This window comes from Drosophila pseudoobscura, chromosome 2 (genome assembly GCF_009870125.1).
Source record: "Drosophila pseudoobscura strain MV-25-SWS-2005 chromosome 2, UCI_Dpse_MV25, whole genome shotgun sequence".
NCBI classification, from domain to species: Eukaryota; Metazoa; Arthropoda; class Insecta; order Diptera; family Drosophilidae; genus Drosophila; species Drosophila pseudoobscura.
The window spans coordinates 7,286,866-7,305,736 of NC_046679.1; the positions used below are offsets into that span (position 1 = coordinate 7,286,866).

The 18,871-nt window shown below is 48.2% G+C and overlaps 4 protein-coding genes across 4 annotated transcripts in view; all 4 read left to right on the forward strand.

Annotated features, from left to right (window-relative positions):
- LOC4801004 (serine-rich adhesin for platelets) overlaps positions 1-8,909 on the forward strand; it is a 34,321-nt gene extending 25,412 nt beyond the window's left edge. Inside the window, exons 3-8 of the mRNA XM_001358141.4 lie at positions 1,590-4,957; positions 6,105-6,791; positions 6,848-6,993; positions 7,048-7,185; positions 7,251-8,011; positions 8,079-8,909. Coding sequence (XP_001358178.3) covers positions 1,660-4,957; positions 6,105-6,791; positions 6,848-6,993; positions 7,048-7,185; positions 7,251-8,011; positions 8,079-8,490 — 5,442 coding nt within the window. The 5' untranslated portion in view covers positions 1,590-1,659 and the 3' untranslated portion in view covers positions 8,491-8,909. The remainder of the gene's footprint in view (positions 1-1,589; positions 4,958-6,104; positions 6,792-6,847; positions 6,994-7,047; positions 7,186-7,250; positions 8,012-8,078) is intronic.
- Positions 8,910-10,072: 1,163 nt separating this feature from the next.
- LOC6896994 (probable cytochrome P450 12a4, mitochondrial) lies at positions 10,073-12,024 on the forward strand. The gene is made up of 3 exons (XM_033376834.1): positions 10,073-10,744; positions 10,801-11,248; positions 11,307-12,024. Exons 1-3 carry the CDS (start codon positions 10,212-10,214, stop codon positions 11,904-11,906), a joined length of 1,581 nt encoding a protein of 526 aa, XP_033232725.1. The 5' UTR covers positions 10,073-10,211; the 3' UTR covers positions 11,907-12,024.
- A 494-nt stretch (positions 12,025-12,518) lies between these two features.
- Positions 12,519-14,489, forward strand: LOC117183318 (probable cytochrome P450 12a5, mitochondrial). Its single transcript, XM_033376833.1, has 4 exons — positions 12,519-12,656; positions 12,721-13,208; positions 13,269-13,716; positions 13,773-14,489. The coding sequence occupies exons 1-4, from the start codon at positions 12,585-12,587 to the stop codon at positions 14,370-14,372; spliced, it is 1,608 nt and encodes a 535-aa protein (XP_033232724.1). The 5' UTR covers positions 12,519-12,584; the 3' UTR covers positions 14,373-14,489.
- A 946-nt stretch (positions 14,490-15,435) lies between these two features.
- On the forward strand, positions 15,436-17,256 carry LOC6896995 (probable cytochrome P450 12a4, mitochondrial). The gene is made up of 4 exons (XM_033376832.1): positions 15,436-15,507; positions 15,572-16,059; positions 16,117-16,564; positions 16,620-17,256. The coding sequence occupies exons 1-4, from the start codon at positions 15,436-15,438 to the stop codon at positions 17,217-17,219; spliced, it is 1,608 nt and encodes a 535-aa protein (XP_033232723.1). The 3' UTR covers positions 17,220-17,256.
- Positions 17,257-18,871: the final 1,615 nt, after the last annotated feature.

Sequence of the window (18,871 nt, forward strand, 5' to 3'; positions counted from 1 at the left end):
GCGTGGCAACACTTAACAATGGGTCAACTTTCCTTGGTGTTTGGCGTTGATAAATGTGAACCGAGAGATGCCCCAAAACTGTGGCAGCAATGGGCTCGTTTGTTGTTGTTGTTGCAGTTGCTGTTGTCATCTTCATTGTTGTCTTAGTGGGTGTTGCCGCAACAGCAACCGCACCGGCAACACTTTCCCAATTAGGCGTTTAAATACGTGTTTTTGGGCCCACAGTGACACACATATATAGACACTTATAGCCATACACAGAAGTTAATGGCTTAAAGACATACAGATTGTGGCCTGTTTAGTGCCAGGTGGCAGGTGGGGCACAAGAAACGCCCCATGAGATCTGATGGGAACAAAGCGGGAGAAAGGAATGCCCAAGAGAACAAAGGCCCAAGAGGCATCATTTGGTGTTGGATAATTGGAACCCCAACAACAGAACTTATCTGAATCTAGGGACTCCCTTTAATTCGGTGGAGTACTTGCTCTTAAAGATCTGTCAATGATAGGCCTCCCACCGCACAGAGAGCCATATATGGTGGATCCAAAACACAGCCATACTAAGCCATAGCTCATGGATTTATAGATACCAAATAAACAGACATGATCTGTTATAGAGACAGACAGCAATTGGCTGATATAATCACAGCATATAGACCAAAACAGCTGTCCCACATTTCAGGGGAACAGATTCCATTCTAAGAACACATTTTCCCCCATAAAAGCTAGCCACTTAATTGAATTAATTCACTAAATTCTCAAAAAATTCGCTTAGTTTTAGAGTAACTTTCAAAAGATGACTAAGGAAACAATCAGAATTTATTATAATTGTTGATTTTTCTAACCAAAAAAGGAAACCAGTTTGCCTTTGCAGTTATTTTCTGCCATCAGTTATTCAGCTTTCGGTCTGTTTGTGGATTTTTGTTTGAATTTCCTTGGTTTTTGTTGCACATGTTGCAAGTGCATGCGGCACAGGGCGGTGTCTGCCAGTTTGGAAAGTCATTTGCAGGCAGGCGACAAAATCCAAAAGACAAGAGAAAGACTAACTAGCCAACAAAAACACAGAGACAGTCGGATAGTCAGCGATTACCCAACAGCAGAGGGGCTGACATCAGCGCTGGATGGAGGAGGCTCTGGGTGGGCAAGGGGCTGGAAGGGGAAGATGAATGTGACAAAGACAGTTAGTTAATTATGGAGGCTATTCCCATCCTGGCCAAATCAATACCCACCATAAATAGCTGCCCACGAAGTCTGTGTCTTTGCAACATCATCATTGTCTGCAAATTTCAATAATTCCATTATCAAGATGAAGATTGATTGATTAGTTGTTGCCTGGCCAAAATGGCTGGCAATGATTTCAGTTGCTGGATGACCACATGGCCACCAGCGAGCCAGCAATTGCTGCCTTTGCTGGTTGCCCAATCGAGATATTGAGTCAGAAGCGGCAGGCGGCAAGGAGAGTGAAAGTTAATTGAGGACTTGTGCAATACGTAGTATTTGCGCAGAAAGAAAGAAAGAAAGAAAGTTTTGTTTATGAACCAACAACAGCCATTACTCACACGCTCTACTCGTTACTCTTTTTTCTCTTGCAGAATATGGCCTAAGACTGTACGGGAGTAACAGCCAGAACTTGCAACAGCTAAACAGCTAAGAGCCAACACCATGTCGTCCTCGATTTGCTCACACTTTACGCAGAATGCTTGGAAGAAGGATCTGTGCTCCAACTGCTTCAAGTCCAAGGACGAGCACAAGGCAGCCGCAGCAGCGGCCGCCTCCAAGCAGCAGCAGCAGCAGGGGGGGGCCAGCAGCAGCCACAAACAGCCGGAGGTGCAGCCCAAGACGGACTATCCCAACAAGCACAGGACCCCGGCGAAGAGCATCATCAAGAAGGCCTTTGGGGTGAGGCTGACCAGCAGCAAGTCGAGCGGCAGCGGCCACAGCAGCTCCAAGAGCGGCAAGGTGTGCTTCCCCAAGCAGCTGCACGAGATCATTGGCTATGGGGGGGAATGGTCGGACGACGATGATGACGACGATGACGATCATGACTTTATGAATCTCGGCAACGAGCACGATGACATGGCCATCACGGAGACCGACGACGAGGAGACCATTGAGCTCAAGCGGATTACGCGTGCCAACACCGATTTCAACATGAACAATGGCAATCTGCTGGGCGATGCCCAGGAGAACATCAAGAAATCGTTTGCGGCCCTCAAGCTGGGCGCCCCCCAGGTGGACAAGGAGGGCAAGAAGCAAACGCTCACCATCAATGTGATGCCCTTTGGACAGCCCCTAAAGGGATCGTCGGCCAAGGCGGCAACAGGGGCAGCTCCGGCGCCAGCTTCAGCTCCAGCAAAGGGTGCTTCCCAGGAGAGCAAAACTACGGTACCAGCGGCCACCACAGCCAAGGCCAAGACGGCCACTATAACCACAGCAATCAAGAGCAGCAGCAGCAGCAGCAGCACGGTTACCAAGAAGGTAACCACCACCCTAACGCCCACGCTGACCATGGCCAAGGTCACGCCAGCCGCCACACCCTCGCGGGACGGCAAGGCCAGTCCGCCCATTGAGCGAGCCATGGAGAAGTCCCTGCTGGACGAGATCTCCGAGACCCTGGAGCAGAAGCAAAAGCAGAGCGAACAGATCACAGCGGCCGCAGCCACAGCCACCGTGGCAGGTGGCAACAGCAGCAGCAACAGCTCCTCCTCTGCCTCCTCGACTGCCAGCTGCAACAAAATCAAATTCGAGCTGAACGCCCTGAGCGACTCGCCGAAGCCATTTCTCGACCTTAAGAAGCCCATCGCGCGGAACGCGCCCATAACCAAGGACCACGCCAAGCCGCGGGTGAACGTCTGCCACAAGTACTCGGACACGGACAGCAACTGCTCGGACACGGAGAACGGGGTGTCGGCCTACTACGATGTGGTGGAGACGCAGCTCAGCTACGAGAATCTGCCCGATGGCAAGTACAGCGAACAGGTGGGCGTGGCCAGTGCCGCCCCGGCGGAGAGCAGCGCGAGCACGGCCCACTACTCGAGCTCCCAGTACATCACGGACATGCTGCTCAGCTCGAAGACGCGGGCGGCCAGCTACAACCTGCACGAGGGCAACTTCATGACCAGCAAGATCACCTCCGACGGCCTGATCGTGACCAAGTGCAGCTCGGACGATGCCCTGGACTCCACCGGCAGCAGCTTCGACGGCAGCTCCGACGAGGAGAACGCCTACAACATGATCCGCAGCGAGTCGGACTCGGGCATTGGCATCAGCATCGGCAGCGAGTACAAGAATGCGGGCGGGGCCAAGGGAGCCGGAGCCGCCGGCCAGCTGCTGGTGGAAAAGAAGCTCAGCGCCAGCACCAACAACTCCGACTACGAGGACATCCAGATTGGGGACCAGGCAGCGCCCAAGCCGGCGGTCAAGAGTCGGGAGCTGCACGGCGAGCCCGATGGCAGTGCCGATCCGGACAACAGCCTGGAGCAGAAGCAACAGCAGAAGCAGCCACAGAAGGAGACGGAGGCCACTGGACAGCAGCTGCCGGCGCTGCCCAAGTCCCCGCCGCCACCCATGAAGATGGACGCGCGGCCCTCGTTCCTGCACGGCCTCAAGAAGCCGGAGCTCCCAGCCAAGCCACAAGTCAACAGCAGCAACAACAACAGCAGTCCTGGGGGAAGCCTCAGCTCGGGGCACACGCCACTGAAGAGCTTCCTGGGAAGCAAGCGGCAGCCGAGCTGCGCCGAGCAGCAGTTCATCACACAGCTGCAGTCGGCCATCTCCAAGTCGAGTGAGAATCTGTTGCTGGCCGCAGCCGCAGCCTCGGCCTCAGCCTCAGCCGCTGACTCAGCGAAAGATGCGGAGGCAAAGCTAAAGAAGGGCAAAGCACCGAATCCGCCGCCAGAGCCAAAGCTGAGCGCTCCACCCACGCCAGAGCGCGACTACAGCCTGGTAGTCGAGTTCGAGCAGGCCTCGAAGGTGGCCGCAACGGAGCCATCGCTGTCATCGCCATTGTCATCGGCCAAGCCAGCGGAAGCGGCCACGTCAGCCAGCGTCAGTGCCAGTGCCAGTGAGACATCCGCCGGGGAGACCACTCAGCCGCAGTCCACACCCACACCAACACCCCCAGCAGTAGCCGTAGCGGCGGCCATCAACAGCAGCCTGTATACGAGGAAACCACCGCTGCCGGTGGCGGCCGGAGGAGCACCCGTCATCCGGGAGAAGGACAAGCGCGAGCGGGCCGTCATCAATCCCAAGTTCCGGAGCCTCAACACCTTCGTCATGCAGCGGGCCAATGCGGCCAAGCAGCTGCAGATGCAGTCCGCCAGCTCGGTGCTGAATCTCAAGCAGCCACTCACGCCGGAGCCGATGCCGCGCAACCACCGGCACCTGTCCATGTCCGAGGAGTGCCTGGCCGCCGCCGGGCTGGCGGACAGCAAGAAGTCGCCGCCGTCGTCGTCGTCGTCGAACTCCTCGCCGCCCCAGAAGCAAAAGTCCAAGTTCTCCATCAAGAAGTTCCTTCGCATGGGCAGCAACGGTGGCAGCAAGTCCTCGGATCCGCTGCACAAGAAGGACTCCAGCATCTACACGGAGATCTGCACGGGCGACGACGGCAGTGTGCCCGGCAAGCCGCGGCTCGTCATCATCCATCCGATCGACATCAATCCCACGGCCGTCGAGGTGGTCAAGGACATCACCAAGACCAGCGATGCGGTGTCCTCCCAGACGGTGGCCGTCGTCACGGCCAAGCCCCCGGCTCCGCCTCTCCGAGCCAGCGAGGGACAGCGTGCCCATGAGGCCAACAAGCCGGCACGCCCACCGCCGCCCAAGAGCGCCGAGCTGCGACGCAAGCAGAAGACCGAGCTGACGGCCACGTTGAGTGGCAGCAGCGTGGACTCTGCCACCACAATGGTGGCCAGCACCGGATCCATCAAGCTGAAGGCCGACAATGTCTATGCGAATTTGGGTAAGTGTTGCACGTTGCACAGGGGACTGGGGACAGGGGCACATTTGGGGCACACTGGAAATTCCATTTATTGTACAAATCTGGCCCCAATCCGTGATGCGTGGGCGATCGCATTCCAAAAGAAAGCGTAAGCAAATCACGTTCAGAAATCAGAGCGACCTTCAGAAGTGACAAGCCTGAAGGGTCTCCACTTCACCTACTTCCCGCCGTGGGGCAACCAACTTGTTGACGCCAGAACACGAATGAAATCACCTTAAATGGTAAAAGCAGCAGCACCGCATCGGCATCATGGCTGAAAGTAGAACCCGAAACCAAACTCAGAACAAGTTACGCATTTTAATCAATATAACGGGCACAACGAACACCGAGGGGCCCGCACACACACACACACAGACGGCACACAGAGAGCCACTTATGACCATATCCGCCACATCCACATGATGAGCCATGGAGCCATCGAGCCAGCCATTCAGCCATTTACCCGGGCTTTAACTGGGTTAAGTGGCCAAAGCCAGAGAGCAAAATAGTTTAACAGATGAGCGGCTACAACAACAACAAAAATCGAAATGAAAATAAGTCAGAGCCAAAGCCAAAGCCACAGCCAAAGCCAGTTCCAGATCCCAGCCAGTCCAGGTTTTAGGCCAACTAGCTAACCACATGTTGATGGGAGACCAGAGAGCAGAGAGGGAGACAGACATTAGAACTGGTGAAACTGGCGGTGGCCAGAGAGACCAGAGACCAGAGACCGACCCATTTCTTACCGCCTGACACTTTGCGGTCAGTGTGAATGCGGCAAGAACTTGTTACACCTGCTGCTGCACCTGGCAGCCATGAACCGCAGCCATTTGTTGGCCATCTCCGACGACACCGAGCGCCAGCACTGTGCGAATTGTAATTTGGCACGAATTTGGGTCAAAATCGCAATTAGTACTCACAGGTTGTCTAGCACGAGGTGCGGAGAGCCGCAGAGAAGTTATTTGTCGATTTTCAACAGCTGTTTGGCACTGTCCCATGAAGGACAGATTTAAGTAGGGTCTATCTCTGGGGTACGAAAAGACTTGTGCCACCTCCCGACACCTTGTTTTTGGGTAGAGATAGAACTGGAAAAAAGCCAACCAATATTTACCCATATCTTCTATTTCCTTAGGAGAAATCCGCTCCTCGATAGCCCCACGTAAGCCCGAGCGTACGGCCAGCATGAGGGAGCGCGAGGCGCAGCTGGAGCTAGTGCGGAAGCGGGGAGTACTAACCGATACTATCTCCATTTGCTCGTCAAACGGTGAGAATGTAACAACGGATCCAACCAAGTCGTCGCTCAAGACGAACAACCACGGACAGGATGGTGGAAAAGCATTGAATGTGGCCTCCACGGCCAACAGTCGGACGAGCACCTTTGAGCGCCAGCCGCAGAAGAAGAGCGAGCCGAAGATGGCCATCTCCAGCAAGCTGGAGATCTTCGAGCAGAGATCCAGCGATGCCACGGACACGGCGGCCCAGCGCAGCAGCCTCAAGGATTCGGTGCGCAAGATCAACAGCACCATCGACAGCTATCTGAAGGACAAGCGCGACTATGAGAACCTGTACGAGTTCGTGAAGATGGGCAACGGCAGCACATCGCCCCAGCCCCCAACGGGAGCCACAGCGCCGGCCACAGCATCGATGCCTCCGCCGCCGCCCACACGCACCAACATCGATCTGGCGGCAGTGGCGGGACAGCGCCTCACCCAGGCCACGCGACGCAACAACAACATCTACTCGGACACGGCCTCCATAGCCAGCTACACGCGCAGCGAATACGGACCCGTGCGCCACTACGGACTGAACAACAGCTTGGGTAAGTGATCCCGAGATCCTATATCGTGTAGCGGGAATAACGTATCTCTCCGTTAGCCAACATTCCACGGATGATCTCTGCATCGTATGCGGGCAGCGAGGTGGGAGAGTTCGATATCTATGCGCCGTACAGCTACTACGGCAGCGAGGCGGGCGGCGATGTGGCCACGGATATCAATGACAGCGTCTGGGGCATGCCACAGGTAGGTGGCTAGTATCTATTCGGATATCCTGTACTAACTTCTGGTGATCCGCAGGCAAACAAGAACCGCAGCAAGGCCACGAATCGTTTGCGCATGCGCAAGGGACGCAGTGTCGTGCACAAGACCATCGAGGATAACTACACCGCCGTGGTGGTGGCCAACCATGAGGCCCTCGCCCAGGTGCTCGATCAGGTGAGAGTACACTACAGTTTCTGCCGAAGATCTTGGACTAAAGACTGTACTTATCCTTTTTGCAGCTCCAGCAAACTCCAGTGGTTCCAGCGGCACTGCGACCTCTGGCCAATGCCATCAACTTGCGCTACGAGGACTTTACCATCCTGGAGGGTGCCCAGGCATTTGTCGTGGGCAAAAAGGCCTTCCATGCCGCCCTCTGGACCTCATCGCCCGTTACCCTGGCCCTGTCCGCCGACTGCAATCAGCTGTCAGGCGTGGGTGGAGAGCTGAGCCAATTGACTGGCGGCGTCAGTGAAGTGCTCAATCCCATAACAGAGTTCTGCGACCTGGTGCCCAGCTACCAGCTGCCGCTGATGCCCTCCACGGAGGTGACCCTGCTGCAGGCCACCATCTCGGTGCTGCCGCGCCTCCAGCTGGAGACCCTGCAGTCGATCGGGGCCATACTCAAGGGCAAGTCGCAGGTGCTGGACAAGAGCAACTTCAACTTCCGCGGCTCCATTCCCAACCTGAGCGGCCTGAAGGATGCGGCCGCAGGCAGCGCCCTCAGGAACGTGGTCTCTGTGCAGAATCTGAGTACGCTGAACGAGGAGTCCATAGGCACGACCAGCTCTGGAGAGGATGGCACGGCCAGTGCGAGTGCCATGCCCGCATTCGACGATGTGATGACGCGGGAGGTGGCCTTCATAATGCTGCAGCTGGTCAACGGGATGAAGAATCTGCAGGCCAAGGCCATTGAGGAGACGCCGCTGAGTCTGTCCAATGTGGTGCTGTCCAAGGACATGGACAACAAGGATGCCCAGGCGCGTCTCTGCGTGCTGCAGGGGTAAGACCAACTCCACTCTTTTTTGCCTATCGAATAACTTACTGATTGACCTTCTGCCCTTCTACAGCAACAACAACGAGGATGAGGAGCCGATGGGCACGCTCTGCAAGTGCGCCCACTCCGCCCTGACCGACATGCTGCCTGCCACCAAGATCACGCCCATTCTGGCGGACATCCTGCAGCAGGAGCGTGCCGAGTCACTGTCCAAGGCCAAGTCCGTGCTGGAGTTTGTGCTGTGGGGTCCCTCGGACGTGGCCCTCACGGGCTCCGTCAAGGAGAGGGAGCTGGCCCTACAGCGCTGGCTGGATCTGGAACGGGCCACGGTCCTCCATGGCCTGGTCCGCACCCGGGTCGAGCTGACCGTCTACGACGAGTGTCATCTGATGTTCCTCGTCCGTTCCACTGCCAAGATGATGAATGACGCGGCCAAGATTGTCTGCAGCTATCAGCAATCGACGTCGTCGGTTAGCCAGGACTAGCTACCGATGTTCTAGTTAACGTAACTCAATTCTTAAAGGAATTTTCATATATTTATTATACGAAATTGTCATAGACATTTAGTCCATAGAGTCAACACATGATATATCATGATAAACATACGATAATCGAACCTTATACTTATACACCATTATCTTTGCCTAGCGTGCCAAATTGTTTCGCGCGGAAATTGTCATGTATAAATATACCTATTAAATGCATCCCTAAACGATTTGTGCAACTTTAATTAATTTGTAATCTAATTGTAAGTCATTAATCTATACGAATATTTATACATATATTATCGATGGATTGCATCTGCATATTATGTACGAGTACGATTATGTTAATAATTAATTTGGTTAGAAAAACAAATCATTTGGTGTTTGAACGAATATAAATACATACATATATGCATATATCTACACATGATTTATTGTATATCCCTATTGGTCTGCTCTGCAGTTAAATAAATGAATTCATTAAATCCCAAATAAAAGAATCTTCTAAATTATCTGCTGCTTTCTATTTAAGCTTTTTATACACTGTTTATAAAAGAGGCTATATTAATAATGGCCAGCGGTTTGAAACGCATCGGGGACTCTATAAAGTATACACATATTCTAGATCTAGATGAATATGCAAGTCGATTTAGCCATGTGAGTCTATCCATCTTATACCTGTTTCTATACAAACTAGTCTCTCAGTTTTTAAGCTCATTAAGTCTCATGAATACACAGATCATTCGTCGAAACAGAGCAGATCGAATGATATATAAACGAAGTATTGATAGAACCTACAAACATTAAAATCAATAAAGAACAGCAATATCATATAGCTGTCATAGGGAACGAAGTGGCATGATAATGGCATGGAACAGGACCTACCTTTGAAAATGTATAACCTACAAACATAAACATCAATAAGGAACAACATCATATAGCTGGCATATGAACGACGGTCCTGTTTCAAACCTACCTTTAAACATGTAGAACCTACAAACATAAATATCAATAAGGCTCTCAATTGTTGTCATGGAAAGCTTACCTTTCCCAACAATTGAAGTGTTCATATCTTTTGGCAAGTGCTGTAGTACCTGCATGTAATTGTTGACCAGCAAATTTCTAATCAGTTGTGCAACTGATTAGATATCATATTTGCAAGTCATCATGATACTCAAACATTTTCTAGGGAATGGTGGGGTATATTTTATTTGCCTTCGTTTAAAAAATGATGCCAAATGCTAAAGAAAATTGTTTGTCATTGTCCGTTAAAAATAGCGATGGAATAGCTCTTAAAACAGCGATAAACTTAAATTTAATTGTTGCATATCAAAGGTAATTCCATATTACTTAAATGTTGGTAATACGAATGTGTTTCCATCTCTGTAATCGATTCCTGCAATGATTTCATTGCGTACTATTTATGCGAACTTTCCTACCATTAGAGCTTCAAAATTATGCACAATTGACAGCCCAACCCAAAATAAAGAGTATCCAAAGCTCGATACGCTTAGTTTCGAGGATAAATATAAATTTTTGCCAAACAATTCAAATTACCAAATTGCCTTTTCTGCGCCTCAGTTGAGGTTTTGCTGCGCACGAGTTAAGATCATAGAAAAGGCAAAAATATGTTGAAAGTCCGTAGTGGAATTGCCGTAGCTCACAAGCAAGTGGCGGCCGTCTCTCTCAGTGGACAGCAGGTTAGAGGATAGAAGCCGGCAATGATTTGGTATGTTAAATGCCTCAATACCGATCATTTCCAGCGGTGGCAGACCACAGCTGCTGCAGCTTTGACCCGAGACGATGCAGAGTGGCAGCAGGCGCGTCCCTTCAAGCAGGTGCCTCGGGCCAATTTGATGTCTCTGATTCCCAAATTGTTCATGCCAGGGGGAAAATATAAGAACAAGGACCTTGCGGAGTTGATAATGGCCATGCGCGAGGACTATGGCAGCATTCACGTTGTGCCAGGCATCATGGGAGGACCTCCCATGTTAAGCACACACAATCCCAAAGACTTCGAGGTAGTGTTCCGGAACGAGGGCACTTGGCCAAATCGGCCTGGCGCCGACGCTCTTTTGTACCATCGGCAGACGCACAGAAAGGATTACTTTCAGGGCGTCGAGGGCGTCGCACCCACCCAAGGAAAGGCGTGGGGCGACTTTCGAACGGCTGTAAATCCAGTCCTCATGCAGCCCAAGAACGCGAGGCTTTACTACAAGAAAATGTCCCAGGTCAATCAGGAATTTGTGCAGCGGTAGGCCATTCCACAAATGTGTTTCTTTCAATGCTTAAAACATGTTTTCCATTAAGCATTAAAGCCACCCGTGATGCCAGCACTCTAGAGGTTCCTGATAACTTCATAGACACCATCAATCGCTGGACCCTGGAGTCAGTCTCCGTCGTGGCATTGGACAGGCAGTTGGGACTGCTCAAGGAGTCGGACAAAAGGATCGAGGCCACAAAGCTTTTCCACCTCTTGGAAGATTTCTTTAAAGTATCTGCTGATCTGGAGCTGAAGCCCTCCGCCTGGCGCGTGTTCAAAACACCCAAACTGATGAAAATGATGAACATTCTCGACACCATTCTGTACATAATATCGGCATATATTGATGAGGCGGTAGAGCGATTGGAGAAGGAAGCCAAAGAGGGTGTTGTCCGCCCTGAGAACGAGCAGAGTGTACTGGAAAAGCTGCTCAAGGTCGACAAGAAGGTGGCCACGGTTATGGCCATGGACATGCTAATGGCCGGAGTTGATACCGTACGTACTTTGCAGGTGACCTTATAATCAGAGTTTGATATAATACGGTACTTTTCAGACCTCTAGCACATTTACAGGGATCATGCTCTGCCTTGCCAAGAATCCCGAAAAGCAGGCCATACTCCGAGAGGAGGTGATGAAGGTACTGCCCCACAAGGACTCGGATTTCACGGAGGAATCCATGAAGAACGTTCCCTACCTGCGTGCCTGCATCAAAGAGTCGCATCGGATGTACCCGCTGGTCGTTATGAATGCCCGAGTTCTCAATCGGGACAGCGTTTTGAGCGGATTCCAAGTGCCAGCTGGTACTTGTGTGTCGATGGTTCCCCTGAGCTTGCTATCAAGCGAGGAGCACTTCCCCAAAGCGGCTGAGTTCCTGCCAGAACGTTGGATTCGTAACGCCACAGACTCCTCCGGAGTATGCCCGGCAAATGACTTGAAGCTGAAGAATCCATTTGTGTTCTTGCCCTTCGGATTTGGACCCCGGATGTGTGTGGGAAAGCGCATCGTGGACATGGAGCTGGAGCTGGGCATCGCCCGGCTCATTCGGAACTTCAACATCGAGTTCAATCACTCCACGGAAAAGGCCTTTCGTAGTGAACTGATCAGCTTTCCCAACATACCGCTGAAGTTCAAGTTCACGGATTTGGCCAACTGAGGCGTTCAAATATTCAATATTAGACGGGTGTCTTCATCGTAGCGAATGTGTTCGATATACTCATATTCACGTTCTATTTTCCTATCTTCTATATACAATAAAATACATTTGATGCACATACATACGAGGTTGTCTATGTATGAATGTTTCCCTTTGTTTGCGGGCAGATAACAAAATATAAAAAAGCGCTAAAGATTAGCTTGTTTATATTATTATCAGGCCCAAAACTTTCGGCAGTCTACAGACCATTCCTTGCCCAATAAATTAAATTTGGCCAAAAAATCTGATGCCACTAGAAATTGTTCAATAACCTCGAAGTTTTATTTCATTTATTTTCGGAATAATTATGGCGATTTATTTGCTTCATTTCATTGAGAGTCAGCTCAATCATAATAATATATTCCTAAATATTCCGTAGAAGGTATAACATAGTCGATCAAATAGCAGTCTATATTAAAAAAATATGGCAAATGTTTACAATTATTTCTGTTTGGCATTCGCACGCTCCCGCGAACCTGTTTTGGCACTCTCTCTCTCTCTTTCTTGTTCTGTTTGTGCTCTGTTATCGGTCAGCTATTTTTTCAACAAAGCTCTCGCAGGCCTTTGAAATAGCTAACTAATGGAATGATTTAGCAGTATAGCTCTGGCAGTGAATGAATTAAGTTCCTAACAAGCAAAATGTTGAAAGTGCGCAGCGGTCTATCTATAATTCAGGCGCAAAAAGCAGCCCTCTCTGTCAGCAGTCCGCTGGTAAATATATAGTATACATATAGATCCGATATCACAGTGACATACGTTTTTGAATCTCTTGTAGCGTTGGCAGACCACAGCAGCTGTAGCAGAGCCCAGAAATGATGAAGAGTGGCTACAAGCTCGTCCCTTTGAGCAGATTCCTAGTACAACTTTTCTGTCGACTGTTCGGAATTTTATGCCTGGAGGAAAATATAGCAAACTGGACATTGTGAATTTGTTCAAGGCTTTGCAAGACGACTATGGAAACATATTATATTTACCAGGTATGATGGGAGGTACGTCATACCTGATGACTCACAATCCCAAGGACTTCGAGGTCGTGTTCCGGAACGAAGGAGTGTGGCCGCATCGGCCTGGCAGCGATACTCTTCGCTATCATCGGAAGACTCATAGAAAGGATTTCTTCCAGGGAGTGGAGGGAGCTATACCCACACAAGGAAAAACCTGGAGCGACTTTCGATCGGCTGTAAATCCTGTCCTCATGCAACCGAAGAACGTGCGGCTCTACTATAAGAAGATGTCCCAAGTGAATCAGGAGTTTGTGCAACGGTGCGTATGACTGATAATAAATCCCTGTTTACGCTCAAGTACGTTCTCCCCTCTAATCAGTATTAAAGCACTCCGTGACATCGATACACAGGAAGCCCCTGATGATTTCTTAACCGTTATAAATCGGTGGACCCTCGAATCAGTCTCTGTGGTGGCTCTGGACAAGCAGTTGGGACTGCTCAAAGAGTCGGACGATAACGACCAGGCTGTGTTACTTTTCAAGCACCTGGACGATTTTTTTGAATTAACAGCCGATCTGGAGATGAAGCCGTCCATCTGGCGTTACTTTAAAACACCCAAGCTAATGAAACTAATGAAGGCACTGGACGGCGTTCAAGAAATAACCTTAGCGTATGTAGATGAAGCTATAGAGCGTCTAGAGAAGGAGGCCAAGGAAGGAGTTGTCCGTCCTGAGAACGAGCAGAGTGTACTGGAAAAGCTGCTCAAGATCGACAAAAAGGTGGCCACGGTTATGGCCATGGACATGCTAATGGCCGGAGTGGATACCGTACGTAGTCTGCTGATCTCATACTTACCCTTAATTCATACATCCTCTTTTTCCAGACCTCAAGTACATTTACAGCGGCCTTGCTGTGCCTTGCCAAGAATCCGGAGAAACAGGCCATACTCCGAGAAGAGGTGATGAAGGTTCTACCCGAGAAGGACTCCGAATTCACTGAGGCATCGATGAAGAACGTCCCCTATCTACGTGCCTGCATCAAAGAGTCACAACGGATCTATCCTTTGGTCATCGGCAATGGCCGAGTTCTCAATCGGGACAGCGTTTTGAGCGGATTCCAAGTGCCAGCTGGTACTTGTGTGTCGATGATTCCCCTGAGATTGCTATCAAGCGAGGATCACTTCCCCAAGGCTGCTGAGTTTCTGCCAGAACGGTGGATTCGTAACGCCACAGACTCCTCCGGAGTATGCCCGGCAAATGACTTGAAGCTGAAGAATCCGTTCGTGTTCTTGCCCTTTGGATTTGGACCCCGGATGTGCGTTGGAAAGCGTATCGTGGACATGGAGCTAGAGCTGGGCATCGCCCGACTCATTCGGAACTTCAACATCGAGTTCAATCATCCCACGGAGAACGCTTTCCGCTCGGCCATGATCAGTTTGCCCAACATACCGCTTAAGTTTAAGTTTACCGACTTGCCCAATTGAAGAATTATTTTTTTAGCCGGTACTAAAAGAGTAAAGGACTATATTAGATTCGTGTATATGTAACTGTGTATATAAACGTATTTGTAAAATAAAGTATGTACATATATTTTATCAGCATCACTAGTCAAGCTCATATTTTTGATAATCTGAATAAAATCGGACCATTATTATAGTTTCTCTGCTTCGTCTCGCTATCTACTTCTTCCTAGACCAGTGGCGCCACCTGGTGGAGTGAGCGAGATGTATCGGAATGGAAACAGCTGAAATACTAATGGGAGGATAAAGCAGCTCAGTTATATATTGTATAATTCAGATCATCAATAATAAAGTTGCATATATGTACATATTTATGCAAACTGAAACTGGGTAGAATAGTGTCGCGGTTTGAAAAGTGGATTCTCAGTATTTTGCGATAAGATAACTTTTTCAAGTATCTAAAGCTCTGTGTACATTTGGACGAGGCTTAGGCAAGACAGTTCACATCCGTCTAATTGATCTGCCCTTATAGATCTATTTGAATATACTAAAAATGAGTCAGTCTTAGCTCCAAGTTGTTCGAGCAACGATCAGCTGTTTGAACAAATCGAAATGCACACGAGTACATTTGTTTGCGGACAGATAACATAATATATCGGCAAAACACTTATAAAGATTAGTTTGTTTGTGTTATTATCAGGGCCAAAGAGTCGCAAGTATACAAGTCATGCCAATAAGTTTAATGCAATGGGTAGTATACTGTAGTATTGGAGATATATGTAAGAGAGTAGTATAATGTTCTTATGAATAAGGTTCGTGCGGCATACATTTCAGCTGTGAATTTTTATCGGATTTTTTGTTCTTTAACTTATAGTAAATGTTTACAAAATGATTTTTGTTTTTTTTTTTTGTTTTTGTTCTCTTGCGAAGCTGTTATGGCTCTCTCTTTTAAAGTTTTTGCGCTGTTATCATCAAAATTGGCAACAAAGTTCTTGCAGGCCTTTGGAATAGCTGGCTAATGGAACGACCGGTCAGAGACAGATCAGTTTAGCTTTGGCAGCGAACGACATAAGTTCCAAAAAGCAAAATGTTGAAAGTGCGCAGCGGTCTATCTATAATTCAGGCGCAAAAAGCAGCCCTCTCTGTCAGCAGTCCGCTGGTAAATATATAGTATACATATAGATCTGATATCACAGTGATATACGTTTTTGAATCTCTTGCAGCGTTGGCAGACCACAGCAGCTGTAGCAGAGCCCAGAAATGATGAAGAGTGGCTACAAGCTCGTCCCTTTGAGCAGATTCCTAGTACAACTTTTCTGTCGACTGTTCGGAATTTTATGCCTGGAGGAAAATATAGCAAATTGGATATTGGGGAATTGTTCAAGGCCTTCCGCGGCGAGTATGGAGACATATTCTATTTACCAGGTATCCTGGGAGGTACGTCATTCCTGATGACTCACAATCCCAAGGACTTCGAGGTCGTGTTCCGGAACGAGGGCGTATGGCCCAATCGACCTGGCAGCGGCACTCTTAGCTATCATCGGCAGACTCATGGGAAGGATTTTTTCCAGGGAGTGGAGGGAGTTGTACCTACACAAGGAAAAACCTGGGGCGACTTTCGATCGGCTGTAAATCCTGTGCTCATGCAGCCGAAGAACGTGCGGCTTTACTATAAGAAGATGTCCCAAGTGAACCAGGAGTTTGTGCAACGGTGCGTATGACTGAAAACAAATTCGAGTCTATGTTCAATGGTCTTCTCCATTCGCAGTATTAAAACACTCCGTGACGTCGACACCCAGGAAGTTCCTGATGATTTCATAAGCATTATAAACCGGTGGACCCTCGAATCAGTCTCTGTGGTGGCTCTGGACAAGCAGTTGGGACTGCTCAAAGAGTCGGACGATAACGACCAGGCTGTGTTACTTTTCAAGTACCTGGACGATTTTTTCGATCTATCAGCCGATCTGGAGTTGAAGCCCTCTGCCTGGCGTTACTTTAAAACACCCAAGCTAATGAAGCTAATGAAGGTCCTAGATGGCATTCAAGAAATAACTTCAGCGTATGTAGATGAAGCTATAGAGCGTCTAGAGAAGGAGGCCAAGGAGGGTGTTGTCCGTCCTGAGAACGAGCAGAGTGTACTGGAAAAGCTGCTCAAGGTCAACAAGAAGGTGGCGACGGTTATGGCCATGGACATGCTAATGGCCGGAGTGGATACCGTAAGTAGTCTGCTGATCTCATACTTACCCTTATCTCATACATCCTTTTTTCCAGACCTCAAGTACATTTACAGCGGCCTTGCTGTGCCTTGCCAAGAATCCGGAGAAACAGGCCATACTCCGAGAAGAGGTGATGAAGGTTCTACCCGAGAAGGACTCCGAGTTCACTGAGGCATCGATGAAGAACGTTCCCTATCTACGTGCCTGCATCAAGGAGTCACAACGGATTTATCCTCTGGCCCTTGGCAATGGCCGAGTTCTCAATCGGGACAGCGTTTTGAGCGGATACCAAGTGCCAGCTGGTACCTGTGTGTCAATGGTTGCCCTGAGCTTGCTATCAAGCGAGGAGCACTTTCCCAAGGCTGCTGAGTTCCTGCCCGAACGTTGGATTCGTAACGCCACAGACTCCACCGGGCAATGCCCGGCAAACGACTTGAAGCTGAAGAATCCATTCGTATTCTTGCCCTTCGGATTTGGACCCCGGATGTGCGTGGGAAAGCGTATCGTGGACATGGAGCTAGAGCTGGGCATCGCCCGACTCATTCGGAACTTCAACATCGAGTTCAATCATCCCACGGAGAAAGCTTTCCGCTCCTCCCTGATCAGTTTGCCCAACATACCGCTTAAGTTTAAGTTCACCGACTTGCCTAATTGACGCATTCTTTGTAAACCCTGTTCAAAAAGAATACAGGATTATATGTATGTGCATGTAACTGTGTAAATAAACGTATAAACAGTTGATATGTTAGATAATTTTGATAAAATGGGACCATTATTATAGCTTCTCTGCTTCGTCTCGCTATCTAAGACCAGTGGCGCCACCTGGTGGAGTGAGCGAGATATAAAGGAAGGGAGCTGGAATTATTTTTCATTAGTGAAAGAATGATAAAGGAGTGCATTTATATATTGAATAATTAATCAATCATAAAATTGCATATATGTATGTATGCGAACAGAGTACCAGGTAAAATATTATCGCGGTTTGAAAGGTAGATTCTCAGTATTTTGCGATAAGATACGTTTTTCAAGAATCTTATGTTCTATGTACATTTGGTCGATTGAGCTTATGCTAAGTCATAGACAATACAGTGCATATATTTGAATTTAATAAAATTGACTCAGTCTTCGCTTCGAGTTGCTCGGATCACAATGACTAGCAGAGAATGCATTTAAGAATGTTTGAAATATGGTTTCCATTTCTATGGGTGCAGATAACAAAATATAATGATAAAACACTTATAAAGATTAGTTTATTTGTGTTATTATCAGGGCCAAAGAGTCTCATGTCTACAAGCTATACCAAGCTGATGAAATGGCTTTAGCCAGAAGCAAAAAAATATTGAAATTGTACATTATCTTCGAAGTTTTTTTGGAATTTGTTTATCTCAATTGAGGTAGCATGAAAATGTACGCCTATTCGCCAGCTATTGTATATTATTACGCTATTCATATTAATAATTTGTGTTCATCAAACCAATTCTCAATAGTCTCACTATTCTCTATTTACGCTCACACATTTTTCAATTAATGCCAATGACATTGACCAATTCAACGAGTATATGCTTGAGTGAACCGTTTAGGGTACTATTAGAGTATACTGTAGTTTTGGAGATGATGCTGTTATGAATAAGGGTCCGCGCGGCATACATTTCAGCTGTTAAACTTGATCAAAAGTATAGCTTTAATATTAGCTTAAAGATCATATTATCTATCTGTCATTTTATTATTAAATTATTAATAAATGCTAAAATATTAAATAGTAGCAGTGTTTACACAAAGCTGCCCATGTGCTTACTCATTTTCTGTCTTTTTCTCACATGCTTTTCGTCGTGCAATGTGTGCGCTCTCTGGCGGAGGAGAGCCATACTGACAGAGTAGCGACTGCGATTTATAGCGTGCCCCTTCGTTTTTAAATTCGAAATAGTTTTTTTGGTTGCAATTATTTAATATCAATTTTTAGCAAAGGGATTAATTATAGCATATTCTAATCAATGCGATTACTTTTTAGGACTTTACAAATTTCTTAAAATATTGAGACAGTAACTGACTTAATAGGTATACCAAAGTCGAGGCCATGGCATTCAGTCGTACATTTTGTTCTTCAAATTATAGTGAATGTTTACAAAATGTTTTTTGTTTTGGTTCTCTTGCGAACCTGTTTTGGCGATCTCTCTTTTTATACCCGATACTCAAAATGAGTATTGGGGTATATTAGATTTGTGGTAAAAGTGGATGTGTGTAACGTCCAGAAGGAATCGTTTCCGACCCTATAAAGTATATATATTCTTGATCAGCATCAATAGCCGA

Coding starts and splice junctions, on each gene's coding strand:
- LOC6896994 (XM_033376834.1), top strand. CDS start 10,212: ATGATTTGGTATGTTAAATGCCTCAATACCGATCATTTCCAGCGGTGG. Junction 10,745..10,800: donor AATCAGGAATTTGTGCAGCG/GTAGGCCATTCC, acceptor TTTTCCATTAAG/CATTAAAGCCACCCGTGATG. Junction 11,249..11,306: donor TAATGGCCGGAGTTGATACC/GTACGTACTTTG, acceptor GGTACTTTTCAG/ACCTCTAGCACATTTACAGG.
- LOC117183318 (XM_033376833.1), top strand. CDS start 12,585: ATGTTGAAAGTGCGCAGCGGTCTATCTATAATTCAGGCGCAAAAAGCA. Junction 12,657..12,720: donor TCTCTGTCAGCAGTCCGCTG/GTAAATATATAG, acceptor AATCTCTTGTAG/CGTTGGCAGACCACAGCAGC. Junction 13,209..13,268: donor AATCAGGAGTTTGTGCAACG/GTGCGTATGACT, acceptor CCCTCTAATCAG/TATTAAAGCACTCCGTGACA.
- LOC6896995 (XM_033376832.1), top strand. CDS start 15,436: ATGTTGAAAGTGCGCAGCGGTCTATCTATAATTCAGGCGCAAAAAGCA. Junction 15,508..15,571: donor TCTCTGTCAGCAGTCCGCTG/GTAAATATATAG, acceptor AATCTCTTGCAG/CGTTGGCAGACCACAGCAGC. Junction 16,060..16,116: donor AACCAGGAGTTTGTGCAACG/GTGCGTATGACT, acceptor CTCCATTCGCAG/TATTAAAACACTCCGTGACG.